General features: G+C 35.5%; 1 protein-coding gene across 3 annotated transcripts in view; it reads right to left on the bottom strand.

Annotated features, from left to right (window-relative positions):
* Positions 1-23,079, bottom strand: part of anchor (integral membrane protein GPR155 homolog anchor) — a 115,009-nt gene that overhangs the window by 15,108 nt on the left and 76,822 nt on the right. For all 3 annotated transcript variants that reach the window (XM_083135384.1, XM_083135385.1, XM_083135386.1), the window contains exons 5-13: positions 21,567-21,856; positions 17,719-17,840; positions 15,795-15,960; positions 11,769-11,924; positions 11,058-11,141; positions 8,894-9,102; positions 5,872-6,011; positions 3,512-3,715; positions 1,230-1,317 (exon numbers count right to left, since the gene is read on the bottom strand). In XM_083135384.1, coding sequence (XP_082991510.1) covers positions 1,230-1,317; positions 3,512-3,715; positions 5,872-6,011; positions 8,894-9,102; positions 11,058-11,141; positions 11,769-11,924; positions 15,795-15,960; positions 17,719-17,840; positions 21,567-21,856 — 1,459 coding nt within the window. The remainder of the gene's footprint in view (positions 1-1,229; positions 1,318-3,511; positions 3,716-5,871; positions 6,012-8,893; positions 9,103-11,057; positions 11,142-11,768; positions 11,925-15,794; positions 15,961-17,718; positions 17,841-21,566; positions 21,857-23,079) is intronic.

The raw sequence follows: 23,079 nt of genomic DNA, 5'->3' as shown, positions 1-23,079 counted from the left end.
GGGGGAGGGGGGCGAAGGGGGGGACGCAGTTGCCCCCGCACTATGCTAAACCTTATATACAAAGGGAAATATACTGTTTTGGCACCTTGCCCCCCAGTTTTGTGACCCAATCGCAGCCACTGGCTGCAGGTTGTCAAGATGCCAGAACCTCGGTGGCCTGCAACACTGATGTTACTGGGGTGTACTACATCGAAGTTAGGCTGAGATTTGGGTGTCTTAACAAATGGTCACTCCTTACTTTTTGGATTTTTCACTCTCTCTTGCCAGATATAAATAGAGATTTGATTAATTACAGAGAAAATTTGTATTTTGAAGTACATCCTCGATGAAGTTCCAATGAGGATGATGGCAGTGGCCACCAAACTTAATAGAACAGAATAAAAACAACTTCGAGGAAACCATGAGTACTAAGTTTCTCTATAATTATTTACTACTGTGTCTCTCATTCCCATAACATGAAAGAGATTACACTGTTTGAAAATGAGGTCATAAGTAGAAGATTAGATTATACCTAAAGAAGTTGACTTGTAAGATGTTCAGAAAAAATATATGAATACTCATTCCTTGTTCTCAGGTCTTTAAAATATCATCACTGCTTATTTCACCTTTGTGTCTTTTTAAATCAGCGGAAGAATGAGTGACTTACTTTGGAAGAATGCATGTTGATAAATCTTTGAAAAGTTCTTATACGTTAACACAATGCATGGTCAAAGCAAGATTTAAAAAAGACACACACATTGAATAAAAAATGCGATAGCAATATAAAAACATCAAAATTTTACGGACACTGATGTAATATAGTTTTATAATTAAGTGCCACTAATAAATAACAGTACACAGATTCAATATAATATGTTGAGTATTTCTACTGAGGTCTCTTAATCAATGTATATAACCAAATGACTGTGATGACTTTTCACTTTAGAAAAAGAAACTATGTCCTATTTAGAAAACAGTTAGTATGAATTTAGGTTTCACATTCATACAGATACTAGAAAAAATGACAGATCTGTGTACGAAGGACAATTTAATACAGAAACAGACTGATCAAGAATAATAACGAATCATTATCTTGCTGTAATCTATATCAGCCAATTAATCAGAGCTCTCATTAATACTAGTACTTGTAAGTACTAGTATTAGTGATGTACAGGTACTTGTACAGCACTTTAAAAAGATCTTCAAAATATAGAATTATACATATATTCAAATGACTCTTAACAACTTACTGACTCTCCTCCTCTGTACCCATTTTCTGATAATTCTTGCCACTTCCTGATGTAAGTTCCTCAATGTCCACCACCATTCCATGGCATTCTGCAACCAGACAGAACATTCTCATATATATATATATTTCAGATTTATATTTCAATAATGCATGCAAACATAACATAAAGGAAGCAAGTTGGTCTAAACATACAACCTATTCTAATTCAAAAAATGTATGCAATTGTGTGCACACATAAGTAAGTGCACACAAGCACAGGAGATTATTAGCAAAGTTATTTATATGCCTAAGGCCCGCTTCAGATGAAAGCATTTTCCTTAGCATTTACGCCATGACCAAAATGCTACCGTGTAAAGTGAGAAGTGTTGTGGCATTTCAGATGCCATGGCATATTTCACGGTATTTCTCAAGGATAGGATTGATCCTATTTCCGTAGCATAACCAATCAGAAGCAACCTCTAGGACACACGTGCAGATGTAATAGTAGCCCAGTGAGATGTAAACAATGTATCACTTCACATTTTCAAAAGCCAGTAACTATTCAACCAAGAGGAATAACGTTTCCTATAAAATGATATTAGGTACAATATTTTATATGGTATACAGTACACATATAGAAGAATATTGTAGTTGTTTCAATTGTAAATACTGTGCACTCAATAGATGGTGTAGCTCGATGTGCTAACCAAAATACTTCCATGCAAAGTACTATCTGCTTAAAGCATTCACGTAGCATTTATGCTAGCAAAAATGTTAGAAGAAATACTTGCATCTAAAGCAGGCCTAAGAATGGATGTTCAGAGTTCTGTCAATGGTCAAAGATTTATGCAAACATTGTTGACATATAGAAAGCTTACTTTAGGCTCTGCTGGACACAGTCACCTTGCAATCAATGGTTCCCAGGTTCGATACCAGGTGAAAGACACAGTGACCCAAATCTCACTTTAAACTGTAGGTCCAGTCCCAATTAGCCTATCTGTTCATAAAGTGGACTTAAAACAAAAACTCAAGCAAACAATATGCTGCTGCATGTAATTTATGTAACTACTATACCAAATATTATGGCAAAGTTAGTTTTAAGTCCACTTTATACTCAGATAAACTAATCGAGACTGGGCCAACTGTTTAATGAGAGACTCACACCACCGTATAATTTTGCTCCACCAGGGATTGAATGCAGGACCCTTTGATTAGAAGGTGACAGCATTACCACTGTACAATCAGGGGTCCAGTATATAGACAGATTTACGAGTATTCTACCTTTCTGATATAAAATTCAAAATGTTTAACAAAGAACATGAATGGTTCATTGACATCCTTATTTAATGTATGTAAAGGTGTACTGTATACAATGGGTCTTCCCTTAGGAAAGAAATTGGATATTTTAGAAATTCACTAGTTAAGAGGTTAAAGCTTTAACCCCTTAACTTCAAATTAAATATTTTATATAACTTTATCCAAAACTATTATTATTTTATTCCTGATATATTTGAATATTGAATATATTTCTTGATGTAAAAACATAAAAAGGTACATGCTGTATTGTTTTAGCACTGAATATTTCATGAACAATTACTGTCAAACAGTTTAGTGACTGTCCTAAAATAATGAGAGAAACATGACACATTCTCTGCTGTAATTCAGTGACAATCGCATTACATGTATGAAAAGCTTTCAAGTAATGAACATTGTCCCGAGGTTCACAGTCTTCTTTTTCACCTTTATCATTTAAATGATATTGGATTTATATTTCTTATTTTACATAGCTTCAATGGTATTTTTCATAGCTTTTTATTTACATTTTTAAGCAAAGTGCTATGATAAAGATGAATGATGATTAGATCAAAATAATGAAGGAACACTCAAAGAAGCACTAATGCTGAGACCAAGACTCAAACTTTGAAGCATTGCTGGTCAACCATTCAAAATACTACCGCCAAAGTGATGTATTCAAACTGTAGAGAAAACAAATTTTATTGATATTTATTTACAAAATGTTATTACGTTGTCCGAATATTTCAGAGCTTTAAATTTTGTCAAAATTCAAAACTGAAAATATCTGCTTTCTAAGTTCACAAATATGAATTGTGTGTGTAACATAGTAAAAAAATGACAGAATTGTGTACCTAATTCCATGAAATTTATATCTATATCTAATTGGTAACATTATCAACTATGTTACTGATAAATCAATAGAATAATGTCTATATTGGATAATTGAGCAACCAATCAATGTTGCATCCCTAGTATATTTAAAATTTCTTATGAAGTAAATTCACATACCATCTCCATTTGTGCTCAGTGTGAGTGCATCAACTTTTCTGACGCGACGATTTAAGCCAGCGAGTGCTTCTGTCTCAGGGTTGCTTGACCTTCCAACTGCATTTTCATCTTCTGCTCCATCTTGACTTACGTCCTGCACCAACAACAAGTATCTTGCGTACCTTCTACGATATCTCTCATGTAATACAAGACAGCCCACAGTCACTGGAATATATAAAGCTTATTTTAATATTTGTTTTGAATAAATCATTAATTTAGTTTAAATATGTACAGACAGATCAGTGGTGAATTCTGAGTTCAAGATTGGGCTACCTGACAAAAAATGTGCTGAAAAGGGGGAGTGGGCTTTTCTTCACTCACATTTTGGGATAATATTTATTATAACTATTATTATTATTGTTGTTGTTGAGCCATTTCTTACACAATTTTGTGCACATTTTCTAATCAATTTTTCTCTTGGGCTACAGGCTTCACAGAAGGCCTAGCTAGCCTATAATATACAGCCCTGATACAGATATGTACAAATTTTGTATATTATGTACCAAAACAAGCATTTTTGTGAAGTTGTGTCAGAATTGCATGACTAGTAAACAACCAAATTCATATAAATCACTGATATTTCACAAGAGGAAAGAAAAGGTTGAAATCAGTAGCATGCCAAGTTAAGATATTGTATGCAAGAAAAATAAGAATCACATTATTATTTTTGTAAAATGTAAATACCATATTTTAAGGTTGGACTGATTAGTTTCTAGCATTGGTTAATGCTAGCACCAAATATTCTACCGAAATTATATAAATTCCACAGCTTCCATTTACAGTAGGTTTTGCCTTATAAAAAAGTATTTTTGTATTTTGGTCATTTATAGGGCTGAGCCGAAACCACTATTTGCCGATACTGATACCGAAACCCTGACTGATTCCAACAGATACCAATGCCAATACCGATACTTGTATAATACCAGAGTTCAAAATAACAAAGGCTAGTTACAGAGTCATAAAACTCATCATCACGTCACATTGTATTAATGGCATTAAATTACTCCGAAATTATTCTCATGTAGCTTTATAGCACTTTAAAATGTCTTGTGGCATTTTATGTGAACCTGTTTCTACCCCTAGAGGATGCAAAAAGGAGACGAAGTTTCTGAAATGTTGCAAGCCTTTTTAAACTGTTGCAGTTACACTGCAAAAAATCTTTGATGTTCCTGCTACATTTCATGATATCAAATTTAATGTAAACAACATTCTTGTCATTTGGATTAACCTGGAGAGGAAGGAAAACTACGTAAAAATATATACAAATGCAGTTATATATTTATTAATGCTCATTTGGCTGGCTCTGTACATGCCCTGCTGTCCATTATTCTCTGTCATTTGCAAGAAAAACAAGTCACTGCAGTGTCTGTATCGGCAAGCTGTCACACAGAAGGGTGGTGCACAATAAGAAAATCCACAGCCCTCCCACCCACAGCAAAATATATCCCTTCTCCAAGAACTACGTAACGAGCATAGCATGATAATAATGCTGGTTTTACAAATGTCCATTCTTACCCCATGAGTTTGTTAGCATGTATTGGCTATGAATGGTTTCTCTTATTTCCATATAGACAACAAGGCAGCTACATGCCTTCAATGTCACGTTTTGGCACAGAACTTTCACTCTGATCCTCCCTTTGATCTTGTCATCTGCTTCCCAGGAGGGGGCATCATTTCTTAGGCAAGGGTGAACGGACCTTTGACAAGGACAAATCTTGGCAAATTAGTTGTTTCTCTTCACCACTCTAGCCACCCAAAATCCTTGGTATCAGTGAAGAAAATTCAACCAATACTTACCGATACCACTGGTATCAGCTGATACCGATACATCACAAGAAGTGATGCTAAATTACTAGGGCTGAGCCAATATCGAATAAGCCCTAGCAATTTAGCATAACTTCTTTGCCACTTTTGGCTAATTGTGATGATAGAGATGAGCGGTGATTAAATGGAATTGATGAAGGGACAATCACAAACTACACCTATGCCCAGAGAGAGTATCGAACCTAGGAACTACGGTGGCAAGATTGAAAGTAAACCACTTAATGTGCTAGGCCACTGAATGAGTACCTTAGAAAAATAAATTACATATTTTGACATTTATACAACAAAATGAATGTACATCAATTATATATTTATAATCATAAAAATAATAACAAAATGGCAGATTTTTGTACTACATTGCAGACTATTTATGCATATATCAGATCGGTGCAATTGTCAGTAATTGCCCCATTCCCACTATATTTGTTAGGAATGAAATCAATTCATACAATATAATCTCATTGCACTTGATAAAGATACGCACACACAGAACTCACCTATAAAACAGAAAACTAAGATAAAAACTGTGACAATTGCTTGAGTCTCTCCATACTGAAAATTTGGATCACTCTTCTCATTTGGAAGAGTTTCATGGTGGACAGCAAACAGTAGAACCAAAACTAATGTTGTCGGAATGCTGAAACAAATTTAATATTTCATCAGTATGGATTTGCAATACTAGTTAATTATCATCAGCACAGTGTAAAATTCTTCCTCTTTCGATTAAAAAAAAAGTTTTCCAACTCTCCAACAGTGAATGCGTTGAAATATATATTTCAAAAAGCTTATATGAAATGAGGCTATAAGAATTAAAATTCAAATATGAAGATTACAGAATTTTAAATTGTAGTTTATTAAGCAAATCGATATGGTTACTGTAGTATTAATGTTCTATGCATCTCACACTCTAATGCTTTACCAATGAAAATTAAAAAAAAAAAAAACATGCAGCAATTGAAGAGTACTTTTAAAGAAATTTACACAGATATCTGGAGTAAAATTACAAAAGAAAAAGTTTATTTAAGTGGAGATTCTTGATCAAGATCTCAAGGTGTTTTTTCTATTGCCTGTAAAGCCATGTTAAATGTAAAATGCAACTCAGAATTAGGTTGCATGTTAAGGCAGAACCAATTACATCTTTCAAATGTTTGCTACCAAATTTAACTCTTCTAATTCAGTTCCTACATATTGTCTAAACCAAATTCCCTGGTTTTCCAGGTATTTTAAAGTAAATTTCCAGTGTTAATGTTCAATCTGTATACTAATGAAATAAATTAAATTTAGACTTTCCTTCTTTCTATTTCAGTTATGTTACATAATTTTCTACCTCTTATGTTAATCACAATGATGAGGATGAATTATGAAATTGATTATGAGACAAACACAATGGTACATCTACATGAACAGCTAGCAACAGCTATAAGAACGTGAAGGTACGTGCTAAAAGCACCAAAGCTTGACCTTCCTAACCTACTCATGTATGTGTCTAATAGCATAAATAAAGAAAACAACCTGTCTAACCTATCCACATGTTGTTAGCTGTTGATAGCCACTTGTTATGTACACACCTCAACCAGTGTCTGGTTTTATAGCATGACGTATTTTGTATTTCGGAATGTTATTTTTCTGACATTTTCAGTGAATCGTGACAATGAGTATGAGTGTTGCTTACACCAAATTTATGAAGGAACGATCATAAATAATACCCATGTCCAGGCCAGAATTTGAACCTGGGGAATTTCAGTGACAATATCAAAAGTTCACCACTTAATGTGCTCGGCCATCAAGCCAACTTGTAGAATGTTACACTGACCACTTCATTATGGAGGCCTGTAAGTGAAGTGCATTCAATAATGTCAAAAATAAATGAACAAAAGTTAAATATAAGAACATTTTTTATACAAAATATCTGCAATTATTATTTTTTCCAATTATTTCCTTCACTTTTCCAGGTTTTTTAATATTTACACAATTTTTTAAACTTTTTGAGACCAAATTAAACTCCATCCAACAAGAGCCCAAAAGGGACCAAGGTTTGCCATGTGTCTTACGTGGATGATGTGTGGTCAGTGCATCAAGTCTCATAACTGCTGTTTTCTGGATTTCCAGACAGGAGTCGCTACTAGTTCTTTCAAGTAGCAGCTCCCCAACTGTCCTCACGATGATGAGTGAATTTGTATTTTGTATTTTTCTTACCTAGCATAGATTCTCTGCCACTTTTTGGTAGTTGCGACAATGAGGATGAGTTTTTGGTAGTCGTGACACTGAGGGTGAGTGATGAGATGAATAAAAGTGATGAATGGACATGAACATAGAACACCTATATCTGGGCCAGGAATAGAACATGGGAACTGGTGGCGAGATCGAAATTGAGCCACCGAGCTGATGCGTCTGCACTTAAATTTTGAGGTTGCCATTAGAGAACAAATCCAGAACCACTCATATTCATCTATGAGGGAACCATTTATTTTCGGATGACCTTATGGGCATGAGGAACAGTTTCCATGTCCAGACAGACACAAGGACCCTAAACTGCTCCTCCCCCAACGTCCTTTTCCTACAATGAGCTGGAGAAAGAGAGGTCTGTGTGCTGGATGGTCGTAGAAGCAAGAACACTAAGCATTACGCTCATGGGAGTATTATTTTATGGTTCTCTTGGGAATATCAAACTTTGGATGGCACAGTAAAGCACATGAACAGAAAGAGGGCAGGTTAAAGATTTGATTGGCAGGTGGAAAAGGTGAAACTTCCATTTGATTAGTTGTAATTTGAAGTTGTTGTTTTCACGTGGGATTATGAAAATTCTCATTCAACACATTTTTCAAACATCGTATCTAGCTTAATAAGCTTAGAACACTAGTGTACGTAAAATTTACGTGTGGTGTGCCCATAATTCCATTCCCTACCTTCCACCTCTCACCTACACACCCCTCCACCTAGCAGTACCTCAAGCAGTCTGTCAGACGTAAGGCAGCACTGTGGTAAGGACGGCGCAAGCGCTGATCGTCTTGATTTGGTTTGTTACCTTGTGTTTGTTATACAGGCTTGTCAATCAAGACATTCTCTTAAAATATTCTATGTTTAATAAAACCATGTTTATACATTTAAAATTCTCTTAAAATATTCTATGTTTAATAAAACCATGTTTATACATTTAAAAATGAAGAATGAAACTCCAAAAACGGAAAATAAACAAAATAGTGTTCACAAAGAATAGTCATTTTGTTTTCATGTAGAGGTTGTGTTGAAAATCGATTCCTTCATGTATGTAAAATTTACATAGCGTTAGCTACACTGTAATATTGGAACATGCTAGTGTTTTAGAGTAAAAAAAAATGCTTCCACTAGCAACATGGGAAGAAATTCATACTCTCTTGTACATATATTTTTTTTTATCAGTGGCCATTCCAACGATATTGAAATAAATGAAACTGTCACTCTTTGCCTTAATAAATATACACAACATTTGATAGCAACATGTTCATACATTAGGTAAAAAAAATAACAATGAATGCTTACCCCCAACCAAGAATCACAAAGACAGGTTTCAATTTCAACACAAAGCAAAGGCTTCTGCACTGGAGAAAGAGAAGTGTAATAGCTAGGAAAGCAGTCCAGATTCTGCTGCTGTAAACTCCAAGTGCAAAAATAGCGAACTGAAGATATAGCTTCCACTTGACTCCACAGCTAAGAACGGACCACAGTATGGCACCAATGCATGCAATCAGCTGAAATATACAAAAAAGATAATGTTAATTTATAGGTTCATTTTAACATAAAGAGTTCACAAAAGAAATCTTATTTTAGCAACATAATGATCCAAGTTTGACACTTACCCTTGGTGTCATGTACAGACTGATCATCTCCACTCATCTATGCCAGACCTGATCTGCATCATCAGTGTGCGCTAGACCTTATTATTATCTGTTGTTTAATGTCAGTCTGTTATCTAGTTTTCCAATATGTATGCCACAAAATCTATACCATCCTTCGTAACGAGATATCTAGCATCTATACCATAATGAAAGTTCTTTATACAAAATTGTGCTATATTGTTTGTGAATTATACACTTTTGCTTGCGTCTAAACTTTAGTCGTATTCCTTACTCCATACTCCAGAATATCAAAGAATTCAAAGAACCCAAACTCCACAATGGCGACGAGGATGGGATACGAACCTACTTGGCATACAATTTCCTCAATAGAATAAGAAATTAGGTTAAAGTTGCATCGTTTCCATGGTCTGTAATTGGTTGATTTGGTGTTTTAAGTCCACTTTTTGCACAGTAAGGCTAATCGGGACTGGATCTACAGTTTAAAGTGGAATCCGAACCACTGTACCTCCACCAGGTTTCATGGTTTCAAAATATATACTTGAACTTAATATATTCTTGACTTCTGGTTCAAAAAACACACAAAAATTTAGATTAACAGTGTTATATGTTAATCATTGTGGTATTATTCTAGTTCTTTAACCACTTCTTAAACAACTGTATTCCACATAATGTAGTCATTTTATTATATTTACACTTAAGGGAGAGGTGTATTTGAGTGTTGAAGCTAGCAAGTAGCTACCGTAGAAGGCCACAAGAAAAGTATGTAATTATTTAAATCAGTTACATGGTATACAATTATATTCTCAACAATCAAACAAGTATTTTTATCCATAACAGCTGGCTAGGAGAAACAGCTTTTGAAGATGCTTCGTGGCAGTCATTTAAAACAATATTCACTATTTCAGTTTACATAAAAGTAAATAAGTTAATACCAAATAGTATGACCGAGTCGATACTATTTTTTAACTTATACGTATACGCTTGCAGATTACCACCAATACCAACAGCAAAAGTTTTTTCAGATTATTTATTAAAATTAGTGTATAAGTATTCCACTTCAGTTATATGCATCAATTTTGCAAAAGAATTGCTTTAAAATATTTAAGAATTACATCACAATATTAAAATGAATGTTATGTAACCACAAACTCCAGTTTTTCACATAACACTGGAGTAAAAAAAATTGAAACTTCAAATGTTGCATAATTTCGAGGATAATTAGACTCTGTGTAAGCATTGCGCTATTTTTGTGGTCCCTGTGAAAGACCAAACAGGAAGTTTGGAAAGCCAAAGAAGAAAAAAGACAAATAATGCGTTCTATATAATTGCTCGATACCAAATGGAAGTGCAAGAGCATATTGGAAGTAGATTTTGATTTTTGATTGATTGATTTGTTTTAGGTCCACTTTACGCACAGTAAGGCTAATCGGGACTGAACCTACAGTTTAAAGTGGGATTTGAACCACTACGTGCCTCCACCAGGTATCGAACCCAGGACCTCTTGATTTCAAGGTAATGACGCAACCACTGTGCCATCGGGGAGGCACGGAAGTAGATGTCAGAAAGTTTCACTGCTGCTTGTGATGCCAACACTTCTTTATCAGAAATCTATGTATAAATCTGAAATTATTATTATCCATGCTGAAAACAGAAATGGTACCATTGCCCTCAAAGGATTTAATAGGATGCTATGAAAGCAGTTATTTTGTATTTTGATTTCAAATCATTGCAAAATACCTATTTTTACCACATTATACAATGAATAAATATATTACTCTCTAGGAGGGATTTTATTTTAAAAATGAACTTTTTAATCATACAAGAGACACTATCTTTACATAGCTTACCTGAGAAATAACCAAACAAAAGGTTATTGCATGAGGCACTTTCTTCCATTTTCTGCCAAGTATGAAGACGACAAGAATCCACACCTAAAAAATAAATATTTTTTCTAAAAAAAAATACACAATCATCAAATTCTAGATATTGATTTTAGCTGCTGAACAAATTAATTTTGTTATCAACTACAGTACAATCTAGGAAGTCATCTAACACTGAAAATACATTCTTGGTTTTCACCTACTTAAGTGCCATCAGTTGTAACATTATCAAAGAGTATCAGATCAATGTACACCATTCACATAGTAAATATTAACTAAAACTATTCCAATGCCAGAAATGGTTCAATTTCATAGTAAAGTGACATCTTTAAAATAATATTATCTTAAAATATTGCAATTATCACAAATCAATATAAGAATATTTTATAGTAACTCATTGGAATAGCTTAAATAAAATTAAAGAACTAATGATTAAAAATCTAAGCTAACTACATATGTTAGTACAACACACGACAGTCAAGATATGTCAAGAAGTTTTGCACTATGTAACACAAAAAAAATTGTCTTAAGTTAGTTAAATAAACACCTTATGGACTTCGTTGCAACGAATTGAAAAATAATTAAGTAATTATGATGCAATGATGCACAATTTCTCACAAAAAATGTCCAATGAAATTTGTCTCGTATTTTAATTTTATTTAACTTAACAGTACTTACACAGCACAACACACCCGCAATGCTAATGTCAAAAATAAATGAATCCAGATCTTGCAAATAATCCTTAGGATTTAAATTATTCACTGTTATCATCTTTGCGGAGACAAACATGAGAGGTGCAGATATAAAGGTGCATGCTACCATAGCACTAGCAATCTGTAATTACACCAAAGTTATTATTTAACATCTTAAAACTTCACAGAATATGAGCATGGTAATTCATATATAAATCAAAGTTCACAGCCGTTACTAACAACAACAATAATGAAGTAGTTCTCTCAGGATATCAGCCAGGTGATTTCTGGATAGGTTTCCGAGCTTTTGAGAGCTAACGTCACTCTCATCTTGAAGGATTGAAGTGCAGAGAAAAGTTGGCGTATGGTTTTATGTATTCAATGTGGGAGGGGTACGGTACAGGTGGCGGGCCAATCAGGGGCCGTCTCTATGACGTCCGCACCCCCAGTCAACAATCGCTAACCAGGCTGGGTCCAGTTCAAGTACCGTGTCTCTGTTCAGTTTGTCCTTTTCCCCATGGATGGCTGTTGCTTCTTTGATGATTCTGTCCCACTAATTGGATGACTTATTGATGATCTTGGTGGTTGGTGGCCCTCTTGGATGGAATGTTCTGCACATAGCTTTCAGACAGAATGGATACAATGAAGGCATCATCAACAACATTAACAAGACACTAGAGCGAGCAATGCACAACAAGAATAACCAACAAACAAACAAACCCGGAACCTCCAGACAACCAAGAAGAGAAGAAGATAGCCACCATCCCATACACTGGAAACCTCTCCGCAGTCATCAGCCGTATACTTGCAAAGCACAACATTAAGACGATCCACAAACCACCACAGAAAGTCCGAACCAGACTCCAAAAACCTAAAGACGACCTAGGACAGAAGACACCCAGAGTTTACCATATTGTCTGTAACTGCGGTAAAGCCTACATCGGGCAAACAGGGAGGACAATCGAACAACGATGCAAGGAACATGCCAGCTACATAAAGGATTTTCACGCAGAAAAATCCAGGTTAGCAGAACATTCCATCCAAGAGGGCCATAGAATCGACTTCACAACCACCAAGATATCAATAAGTCATCCAATTAGTGGGACAGAATCATCAAAGAAGCAATAGCCATCCATGGGGAAAAGGACAAACTGAACAGGGACACCGGACTTGAACTGGATCCAGCCTTGTTAGCGATAGTCGACTGGGAGTGAGGATGTCGTAGAGACGGCCCCTGATTGGCCCGCCACCTGCACCATACCCGTCCCACATTAAATACATAAAACCATACGATAACTTTTCTCTGCACTTCAATCCCTGAAGATGAGAGTGACGTTAGCTCTCGAAAGCTCGGAAGCCTATCCAGAAATCATCTGGCTGATATCCCGAGAGAATTTCATCATCATTCGCCACCAGGAAAGCTTCAAGAATAATAACAATAATATTAATAGTACAATAAAGAAGTGGAAATTATGAACTGAAATTAATACTGAACACCAACAACAAAAATGCGCATCTAATTTAATTCATAAAAGAAAGGTCACACCACATATTTGTAAACCAAAATTATAAAATTTCTACATGTACGGTGACCATAATATTTTGACCCAAAAAATGGGATATCAAGGAGGTTAGTTTACCCGCTCCTGAAAAATTGTTTATTCCTAAGTATAAAAGTATTTTTGTCATTACTAACGTATTATTATTTATTAAAGTATGGATTGCATTATTCACACATCATAAACTAAAAATAAAATATCATCTCCCGTTGTCAAAAGGTATTAATTTATTATCTTGGTATGACTTATTTAGTGTTTCTCGTCCCTTCTCATCAACCTTTGATGTTAGTCGTACGCTGAAGTTGAAGAGTGCCAGAAGTATTGATTAGAAGAACCAATTTCTTGAGAACAGCTTTATTCTTCGTGAACAGTTTATAAAACTCTCCAAAAAACTTACCCCACATATCTGGCATACAACGGGAGAATGGTATTTTGACATTGTGTCAAAAACAGGAATTTAAATGCTTGTTGAAGGTCTATATTGAAACAACATGTACTACGTTTCTTGGCCATGTTTATTTACTGCTCTACAAATAACGTAACGCACACAAAAATACAACCTGACACGAGAACTAACTTAACAGTAACAGCAAAATGTAGTCTGCTCGAATGTTCACGACAACAATGGGACATTTTGGTTGTTATAAAGTGCTTGAAACGCAGTCCATCTGTTTTGCCACAATGCTGACATGACGCTAGTTTCAAAATTCCATCAACCTTTCTTTTAGCATTTTTTAGAAACTTTTTCTATCTCAAGTTTAGACTTGTCTGTCAAGCTAACTCCTAGAAACTAGACTTTTATAAAATGGAACAAATAGTCAACGGGATGACCGGGATGTGCCTCTGAAACTGAACTGTCCTGGTCAAAACAGGACGTATGATCACCCTAGCTATATGTCACTATAAAACTACAACTTTTCACAGTTACTTGGTGTCATCAGAAAATGAAACAAATACAAGAAGCATTTAAATTTGTTTCAAAGGTTAAATGATGGTAAGTGTTCCACAAGATGAGGATGGGCATAACCAGGTAGCTACTCTTAACAGAATTTTGCATGTTACGTGGAGTTTTTTCAATAAATTTACAAATGACACTTCTTACATGAAATCATGAATGAGGATTCACATAACTACTGTTATATGTAGCAAAGTAATACATTAATTTGTAATGTAAGTTTTGACACAAAAATTAATTCAAATCCCTGCAAAAAACATTGAAAAATTATAGGCCTTGACACTTTCTTAAATATTCAGATAACCACACCACTTATATGTATGTGGCATTCTTCTTTATTTTTCTTCCAAAGTTCCAGGTTCATTTCTGAACCCTTTGACATGGAATTGTAAAGACTTACAGAATGCAAGAATGTTTTAAATGGTCAAAAAGTATGTACATTTTAAAGTTTCTGAAATGTTTAAGTACTCATACGTTTTTTAAACATACCTACATTTATTGTGATCCATGGTGAAGTATTTGGAAATGCATCCAAATGTAACCCAGGTAAAGTACGTAGATATGTGTGTGCAACACGATAGTGAATACTACACTATGTATTATAATAAATATGACAATTTTCCACATGCTTTTTAGTGAGAAACAGACTTGCTCCTAACTATACTTAGTGTGCAAACATAAATGTAAATGTACTAAAAGGAAGTACTCACTTACCTTGAAAACTTGGAATACTGCCTTTTGTGTATAAATTTGCTAGTGTCTTTCATTCCTCGAAACACAAATGTAATGTTAAGTGTATGAAATGTACAGTATGAAATGTATGCACAGAAAGATTTTGAGTTAAACAATGAAGTTAAAGGAAACATTTATTAAAAACTCATATGTAATTAGTTACAATAACACAAGAATCTTATCAGTGAAGAATCAGCTTATTATTAAATAAACACTAACACACAATGCACAAATAAGCATGCTTAGATTTTACACAGGAAACATTCTCACCCATAAATGACCATGGTTGTTTTAAAGAATGTGCTTGTATTTGCCCGTACAACTAAGGTCGTTTAGCTTCGGTGTCCATTTTTTAAGTTGCTTTTTTGGCATTTTCTCTCCCCATGATGATTGGTTAACAAAAAGAGGTATACCATATGACTTTGGGGGAATATCCAATGCAGTACCCAACAGAATGTCCAAGGCACAAAATTACCAAGGGTTCTAGGGGGACCAACATGTTCGGATCCTTGGATGACCAATGGGGAGGGGGGTACCCTCAAAGAGGTCGGGTTGTTATCAGTCAAGCTGAAAGAGTCGACAAAATGTTCCATTTGCAGCCTCCAGGGTGTAATTTTGCAAAACTTGAAAATTTAAGATGGCGGAGACATTTTTTTTAGATAACTTTGGATTCAGGAAATGACTGGGCTGGCCATTCAAATGCCCCTCCCAGAGCTGGGTGTGAATGTGTTAATCAACTCAGATATACTGTAGCAACTTTACTTACTAAATCTACTTCCATATTGTACTGCGTTGCAAAAACAAAAACACCAGGAGCAGATGGAAACGTTCCATACAAGAAACCATATGTACTGAGGTCTAGTGTTTCACTGGAATTCACACCTGGTCCTACTAGACTGACAACTTCTCGTGTAACAAGAGGCAAAGCTAACCTGAATAAAAATAAAGAAAATAAATATGAGAAACTTGTACAGAAATTACTCAAAATATGTACAAATTATATTTATCTTTACCTTATATATATGAATGCGTTACATATTTTTTTTAATATTTATGATAGTCTTTGAAGCAAAAAATATAAAGTTAAAAGTAAACTTTTCAAGTAGTTGTTTTTATTATAGCAAACTTCAACTGATGCAGAAAGTAGGGGTTAACTGATATCAATGTACAGGCTCTTTAAAAAAGATAACAAACTCAGCACTCAAACCATGTTGTTACCTTTTTTTTAATCACTCTGTATAAGAATCGACCAATATCAGCAGTATAGGTATTGAAAAGCGTCAGTTGCAATTTAATGACCAATATTGGTCGACATTTTTTTACAGAATGGCTGTTATGCAGGGTATGCAAAAATGGTACACACTTTTGAGGAGTCAAAATATCCTGGAAATCATGCAAAATGCAAAATTATCATTATTGTTGCAACAACATTGTATGTGGGAGCACTGGGTTTTTTATTAAAGATTATCTCATATGACTAGCTGAAAGCAAAACTCAGGTGGGTTGATATGAATTGGGTTTTGATGGATAACCAAAAGATTAAAATTTATAAATACTCTGAACTGTCTTGAATTGTTACAATTTTCAATATCAGTAAAGGTTGGAATTGGTCAGCGAATTGTCACTGGTATCATCTCAGCTCTAGTAAAAACATGTATTGGCATTTTTGCAAAGAATTATCTTTGTTTGCTTAGGCAATTGACCTAAAATGATCAATGGAACAAATGTTTGTTGCTCCCGAGACATATCCTGTTCGGTCATTTTTTGTGACTGTTCTTTTGGCATTATATTGCTTCAAAAATAAAATTAGAAGTCATCAGATCAAGATTATAAGCAGTAGCTATTGATGGATTTCAATTAGTCCTCTGGTTTTCATCAAATGAATATGCACAATATGAATTATTTTCCAAAACTGCATGATACAAAATATAACAATATAGCTAACAGTTTGCAGCTAACAAAAGATTGAAAAAAAAAGTAATGCATGTAGAAATGTTAGAAGTAAGGCCGATGTATGGGTATAGGCCGATATCAGTGGTATTGGTATCGGAAAGTATCGGTTGGAATTCATATACCGATACCAGCCGATACTTTTCCGGCATTTAGGTCTTTGACAGGGTCTGCAAAAATTCCGCACGACACTTTCGCGGGGTCTAATTATCCGGGAAATTCTACAAAATTCAAACTTTATTTTTATTTTGCACGAAAAACTGTATTTTTTTTATTGCATAACATTATTTTAATATTCTGATGTAATTCTGGAATGATCTAACACAAATTTGTTGGAAGATTCATGCACATAATTGGAGAAGAATATTTACACATCAATTATGGTCAATAGTTTGAACAAAAGTATCTGTATCGGTGGGTGGCCTCCCCGATAGTGCAGTGGTAGCGTCGTCGCCTTGTAATCAAGGGGTCCCGGGTTCAATTCCCGGTGGAGGCACATGGTGGTTGGAATCCCACTTTAAACTGTAGGTCCAGTCCCGATTAGCCTTACTGTGCATAAAGTGGACTTAAAACAACAAATCAATCAATCAATTGGTATCGGTGGGAATCAGTAAGAGTATCAGCATCGGTGCCGGTACCGGTTCAAACTGCTATCGGCTCAGCCCTAGTTAGAAGTGTTCACCAAAATGTACACTACAAGTATATCTATAATTTCTGCAAAATAACTAACTAAAGCTTACAGTTTTACTGCAATAAGAATTCCAGGAACAACCAATGCAGCACCTTGCAGTTTGTGAACCTTCCCAACCATCCTGAGTCCAAGTAAAAACAGAGCTGTAGCAGAAAAGGCCGAGCCAAACACCTGTCTCGGACAAAAAAAAAAAAAAAAAAAAAAAAAAAAAAAAAAAAAAAAACTTTAGTCTTGATGTTAAAAATGTAAAAACGGACAAATCTAATTTCATTATAATCGAATTATACAAATATTATTAGAAAGTTAATATACAGTGTGTTTCAAAAAGAATGACCCGATTTTAAAACCTTATACCTGTGCAACCATGTACCGCCAGTGAATGAAACTTGCACTACTTGAACCACCATGGCCGAAAGTTTTAAATGAGTGCCACTAGATACCATTAGTAGCACCCAAATAAACGCTAGCCTTGGTCATTCACAAGATGGTGCCTATGCAACAGAAGGTATTATGTGTTCTCCAATTCAGCAAGGCATTACACCCTGTGCCTTTTTTCTTACGGGGATACGTAAAACAAAGTGTTCTTGTTCCACCATTACCCATTTACGTGGATGAGCTCAAGGACAGAATCACAGCTGCAGTAAATTCTTTGGAAGAAGACACTCTCAGACACGTTTGGAATGAATTCAGCTATCGTCTTGATGTTATTGGTGCAGCAAGCAGGCGGAGGACACATAGACCATTTATAATACGGTGAGTGAAACTTGATGGCTTACTTAATACTGTAATGACTACCTACCGGTAGAAATAGGGAGCCACCACATCATGGAGGCAACAGTGCCTCCAGAAACCAGTTGGGCAACAATAAAACAAAAACAAAAGAATTAAATCCACGGCTAGATACACATACAACCTCAACTGGCTCCTTGTAACACACACATGTGCAGGTGAAACTTAATATGAGTAGGTAAATCGAGATGCAAACACAATAATTATTATTTCCATAATTTTAATTTATATTATTTTAGCTAACTGAGGCATGAAACAAAACTGATCCAAGAATCAAGACCTATAAACATATTGATAAAATTTACACACACACTGTCACAAACTAAATTAGCAATGAAGAGTTGAAATTATTTGGCCAATTACATAATGCATGCAGTACGCGTACTACACTACAGTTTGCACATTACCTTGTCTGCCGATGCACATTATAAAGTTATATATATAAGCGCGCACTGAGTTCATCGTTGGGGCCCAGTCTTCTAATATGGTCCTGACGTCACGTTTGAAGAGATATGGATGGGGGGGGGGGGTAATAGATGAAATGATAGCAGTCCTTCTGTATGGCAGCCAGAACCACTGGTGGGTTCCTTGGTCGTCTCCGGTTCAGTCCATTTCAGCACGCGTGATTACTGTATAAGCTGTTCTGCAGGCATCTTAACGTTGGACTCGCCGTACTTTGACGGTGCTTCAACACTTGCCCGTTCACACGTCCTAGCGTCAACAAATCAGCACTGCACACAGTTCGTACTTGGCGCTGTTTTAACACTTGCACGTTCACACGCCCGAGCGTCAACAGATCCGCACTGCTCTCATATGTGTACAAGGCAAAGAATCAAAGAACTTTTCGAGAGCGACCACTTCGCCTCCTTACTTCTTCACCGTTAAAACTTAAGACTGTCTGTCCCAGGACTCTCCACACTCCTGGAAACACTATTTTGCACTATTGTGCTCCCCTAACCAATCAGGAGCTTGCACTTTCTTCTCCATTATGCACTACTGACAATGAACATGGAGGGTGTGTGACCTCGCAAGTTTACAGCGCTATATATAATTCACCCTTTTACTCAAGTCGACAGAAACATGCCTAGATTCGAAATTTATGAAGGTAAATAGTTCTCCATTGAGCTTAATTCTGAAATTTACACGCAAGGGATGTTTTCGAAATGGTGACAGGCTTGTAAATATTCGAGAGACAAATATATGATCGCACAGATGGACAGAGAAAAGGCTTGACGTGAGAATGTCTGAAAATATGGTGCGACTCGAATCGGAAGAGACCCCCCTTAGAATGGAGGGTGTGGAGCCATCTAAGATGGAAGAAAATCACTAGATTTAGAAAGTTGAAAGAGGAAAAGACAAAGTGATACCTTTACATACTTATGCCGGTGAAATTTTGACATGCCTGGCAACACTGACGTTCAGACGTGCATTTCGTCGAGGAGACCTAGCTCTATTGTTACATTTTTTTCAGCTTTCTAGACTGGCAGCTGCATTCTGTCCCTCGGCCGTGAAAGTCGCATGGTGGTAAATTCACGTAACTGTGACAGCACCATGCTGTGCGAAGAAGGTGGTCGAAAATAGGGGTGACGTCCATGAGAGTTCCCACGACCCACGCTAACTTTCCAAAATAAGAGAAAAAAAATAAACAAAAAAAACAAACCTTGGGGTGGACGCCGGGAAAAGTCCATCACAATACATTGTAATTTGTTGGGTAGCTGTAACACATTTTCATTATTAAATAAATTATCTGAAATTGGGTCATTCTTTTTTAAACACACTGTAGTTTATTTGATTGTCCAGTGCTCTCACTGCATTTTCTTCAATTTTTTTTTTATTATTAGCACCCTCACTTTATGTTATTTTAATGTTAGACACTGAAGTTTAAGTTGGCAAAATGAAAAAGCCCAATATATTATAACTTTCAGATTTATTTAAATAAAAAAATTACTTCCACAAATAACTTACACAAGTCCATTCACAAATTTTGCTCAGGACATGAAAATGCACAGCATCACATAAATGTGAATTAACCTGGTTGGTAACCCAAGAACATTTGTTTGAAAATGCTGGCATGTTAGGAGAAAGACTACATGACAAGACATAAGTAAACAGCTTCATCAAGAGCCGGCACCCGTGGCGGAGTGGTTAGCACATCATGCTACGATGCCAGGGGTCCTAGGTTCGAATCCCAGCCTGGGCATGGCTATTTGTGAGTGTCCATTCATCAATTTCATCATATCATCACTTTTGGCAAATTAGCCAAAAGTGGCACAAAAAGCAAAGTAAAATAAAGCAAATCAATCAAAAGCTTCATTAAGAAACTCAATTCCTTCACAAATTAGAAAAGAGTATGCTTGATAGTCAAGTGGCTGAAGCGATTGCAAAGTCAAAATACAGGGTGGCCACTCTAGGACCGTGATAAAATTCAAATACAATTCCTGGTTTTCATGATGAACTTTCCAAAAATAAAAGGGTAAAGGCAGATGTTTTCTCTATTTCAACCTTGCTTATTACCGCCTCTCACCACCCACGCAAATACACAAATATATTAACAATATAAAGGGTCTGTGATATTCCAATGTATCCAACAATTCCAATTCAAATCAATTAAAGGGATATGTACTTAAAATATTTAATTTATTGGTGCAGTGTTTACATTTACCATTTCACATACTCGGGCTCAAAATACATCTCCAAACAGACCACAAATGTTACGGGATATACAAATCTACGAAAAATTGTTAATTGTATAAGAACTTCAAACTCAAATTCAACTAATCAACTTCCCGATATAGTATCTTGCAATAATCTTCCGTCTCTCAGATAGATTGTTCTCCAAAGGACATTAACGAAGTAAACAGATTGGAGAATTCTGTTTTATTTTCCATGTAGCTTTCTTTTCCTTCCTCGATAAAAATAAAAACTAAACTGAAAACCTTGCCTCATGACATTTATGAATATGTATATACAGTAGATTCAATGGGATTTGGATTAATAAATTTTAAATAAACTTTTGCAATTTTTTATGTCTACGGAGAAAAATCCACACAGAATTTCTGGAGCCAATACCACAATTAATTCACACAAACACAGAGGGTAAAAACTCACCGATAAAATACCCGATGCAAATGCTGGTAAGTGATGACTAAAAATAAGATTTCCTACAATTCCGAGGGCAGTCATGAACACAACAGGATTAGAAATAATACTTTTCAACACAACCACGAAGAGTTTGAATTTGCTTTCTTTATTTTCTCGTAATTCATCAATTTGTTCACGTCGTTTCTCAAGTTCCATTAGAACAAATCCAAGTGGATTTAAAATAGCAAGAGATATTGGAGCTACCAAGTATAAATAATTAGGATAATCTGGATGTATCTTTTGGTAGAGAGCCATTACTGAAAAGAAACAAAAATAAATAAACTTCAATATTCGAACACTAATGTGTAAATATATATTTACACATTATCACATTAAAGAAATATCATGGCAGAACTAACAGTACTTATACGTATATTGGGAATGAACACTCGGTTAAATTAGTACAAATTGAAGGTTTCAAGGTAATGGGACTCAAGCATGTTCTTGGGTGATCAGCCACATGAGATTATGTCCAACACTTCGATAACTGAAGATAAATTGGACATAAAATCTGATCGCCCAAAAGCATCTGTTTCAATTAAATTCATTGCAACAAACCAGTTAATATGGTAGTTACAAAAACACGTGTTGCAGAGGAAATCTGTGTACCCAGATCAAAGTTGATATTGTGGCTGATCGTGCTATAGTAAAAATGGGCTCTACAACTTCAGTTGTATGTATATTTCCAATTATGGGGTAAATATGAAACATTTCACTTAATATTTGTCAGTTATATATTCCTCTGAAATTGTAGCAATTTATTTGTAAGTCACCCTTGTGTAAATCCCTAATTCATCCATCACTATTCATCGGTGGATACTTCCAATTTTGTCTTTACAATTTGTAAATTAAATTGTCCTAGCACTGTTTCTAACTGTTTCTCCAGTCCCCAACCGATGCATGATACAGTGTGTCCAAGAAGTCTCCGTATCCCTACTTGCATGTATCATGTTGGGACCATGTTGAAAATTGGCCAGCATTCGGTAGCTTGGTTGGCATCTTCCCTGCTCTGAAGGTCACTTGAAAGGCTTGCCCGAATTCGTATGTCAGTTGTTGCAATATGGCTCATGTGAGCACACACAGTTACAGTGTTGAGGAGCGGCTAGTCGGTTACTAGTCCCAGATTTACTGGACATATAGTTTATCATTTGTAAGTATGTACTGTAAAGTTTGTTAACTAAATTCCACACATATCTAGGGGTAGATGGACTTCTCGGACACCCTGTATAAATATATCATGTGTATTCTACAGTAGCATGCAAATTAATCCGAACAAGATGCATACTTTTCCAGGTATACAATAATCTTAAAATATGTTGCAGTTTTAAGCTTTAGTTTCAATTTTTTTTTTAAAATAACTGTACATTCTCTCTCGATAATGCCCTGTGCTATGAACAACGATCCATTTTTACTCAATAGTTCATTGTTGAAGACCCGAATTGGAGTCTATTGTTGAAGTATTTTGTTATCGTCGACAGAC

The sequence above is a fragment of the Lepisma saccharinum genome, chromosome 14 (assembly GCF_977018435.1).
Source record: "Lepisma saccharinum chromosome 14, izLepSacc3.1, whole genome shotgun sequence".
Classification (NCBI taxonomy): Eukaryota; Metazoa; Arthropoda; class Insecta; order Zygentoma; family Lepismatidae; genus Lepisma; species Lepisma saccharinum.
The sequence above is the reverse complement of the archived record's forward strand: the minus strand, read 5'-3'. Positions and strand labels throughout refer to the sequence as shown.